The sequence below is a fragment of the Physeter macrocephalus genome, chromosome 12 (assembly GCF_002837175.3).
Source record: "Physeter macrocephalus isolate SW-GA chromosome 12, ASM283717v5, whole genome shotgun sequence".
Lineage (NCBI taxonomy): Eukaryota > Metazoa > Chordata > Mammalia > Artiodactyla > Physeteridae > Physeter > Physeter macrocephalus.
In genome coordinates, this window is record NC_041225.1 from 16,174,295 (window position 1) to 16,175,977 (window position 1,683).

Sequence of the window (1,683 nt, forward strand, 5' to 3'; positions counted from 1 at the left end):
AGCACAGAAAATGCGTATGGTCTCAACCGAATGTTTTTACATTCATTCACTGTTCTTAAAGTTGACTTACATTTCTGTAATCTGCTTTTAAGCCGAGACAGCCTTATTTTAAAAAAATACTCTATTTTTCAGCACAAAGTCCTCATACTTTTTTTTTTTTTTTTTTTTTTTTTTGCGGTACGCGGGCCTCTCACTATTGTGGCCTCTCCCTTTGCGGAGCACAGGCTCCGGATGCACAGGCTCAGCGGCCATGGTTCACGGGCCCAGCCGCTCCGCGGCATGTGGGATCCTCCCGGACCGGGGCACGAACCCGTGTCCCCTGCATCGGCAGGCGGACTCTCAACCACTGCGCCACCAGGGAAGCCCTCTCATACATTTTTAAAATTGGATCTTGGCGCATAATATTGTGAAATTATTAAAAAACAAACTTGGTAATTTAATAAAATTGTCACATGCCAGGACTTCTGAATCAACTCAAGTTATTTCCTTAGCTGTAATGTCAAATTTGTGTTCATACAGATAAATAAAGAATGGAAGAAGACAAGTGGTGGAAACTTGATAACAGTTTTCAGATGTACAGGTCTTGTTAGAGTTTGTGGCTGAGTCCAGACTTTTCTCTAAAAGCACAACAGCAAATCTCATATTATCATAATTGCAAGAAAGATCTGAAAGAAGCGAGTGGTACAAGTCTGCCCTGCTTGAGTCTGCTTTGCAACAATGAGGAGGGTGGGGAGTTGGAAGCTCCAGTGGTAAGAAAGAGCCTTAAAAAGATGTCTCGAAAATGGGCATATCATGATCTAGACGAGGGGCCCCCACTTTTTTCTTTTTCTTTTTTTTTTTTGCCTAACTTCAATTCTCATGAGGGAAGTGCGCATTAGACCAGGGGTCAGAGCTCCTCCTTCCGATGGTGGGGCTCCATATCCGCCACGGGTTGTATGTCTGGCCCAGGTCGTCGGCGGGGCCGGCGGCGGACGGTGTGTGAGGAGCGGAGGGGCTTTCGGGGCCCATGAGGCCGATGCTTGGCAGCGCGTTGGCAGGGCTGGTGAAGGGGAGGGTGCTATGCAGGCTGCTGGACCAGATCGAGCTGCTGAACGGAGTGGAGGACCACAGGCTGCTGGTGTTGCCAAGGATCGGCTGACGAAACAAAACACACAAAGGGGAGCGTCAGGCTCGAGGGAGACAGGCAGGTGGTAAAGCGGCGACGGTTACGCTAAAAATGGGCTAGACTGCACGGTTCTTTCATTTTAGTTGTTATTTTAAAACAAATGTTTTATACATGCAGCCACCTCAGAGTCTGGGCGGACGGTTCTGATGTTTTAAAGAAGGGGCGGCAAGCCACAGCCGGGGGGGCCGAGTCCAGCCGCCCGCTTCTGCAGCTGAAGTTGTGGGGGACACGGCCTCACCGGTGTGTTCAGGAGCCGGCCCTGCCACCTGTGCACCCAGGCCGGAGCTGGACAGGCTGCACCAGAAATAACGGCCTGCAAAGTCTCAACAGGTACCGACCCCGTTTTTTTTTTTTCTTCTTAACATCTTTATTGGAGTATAATTGCTTTACAATGGTGTGTTAGTTTCTGCTTTATAACAAAGTGCATCAGCTATACATGTACATATATCTCCTCTTTCTTAGATTCTTTTCCCATATAGGTCATTACAGAGTATTGAGTAAAGTTCCCTGTGCTATAC

The 1,683-nt window shown here is 48.1% G+C and overlaps 1 protein-coding gene across 1 annotated transcript in view; it reads right to left on the reverse strand.

Annotated features, from left to right (window-relative positions):
• Positions 1–435: 435 nt before the first annotated feature.
• The window catches only part of TMEM131 (transmembrane protein 131), a 193,350-nt gene continuing 192,102 nt past the window's right edge, over positions 436–1,683 (reverse strand). The window contains exon 41 of the mRNA XM_007112819.3: positions 436–1,134. Within this exon, the coding sequence (XP_007112881.2) occupies positions 850–1,134 (285 nt within the window). The 3' untranslated portion in view covers positions 436–849. The remainder of the gene's footprint in view (positions 1,135–1,683) is intronic.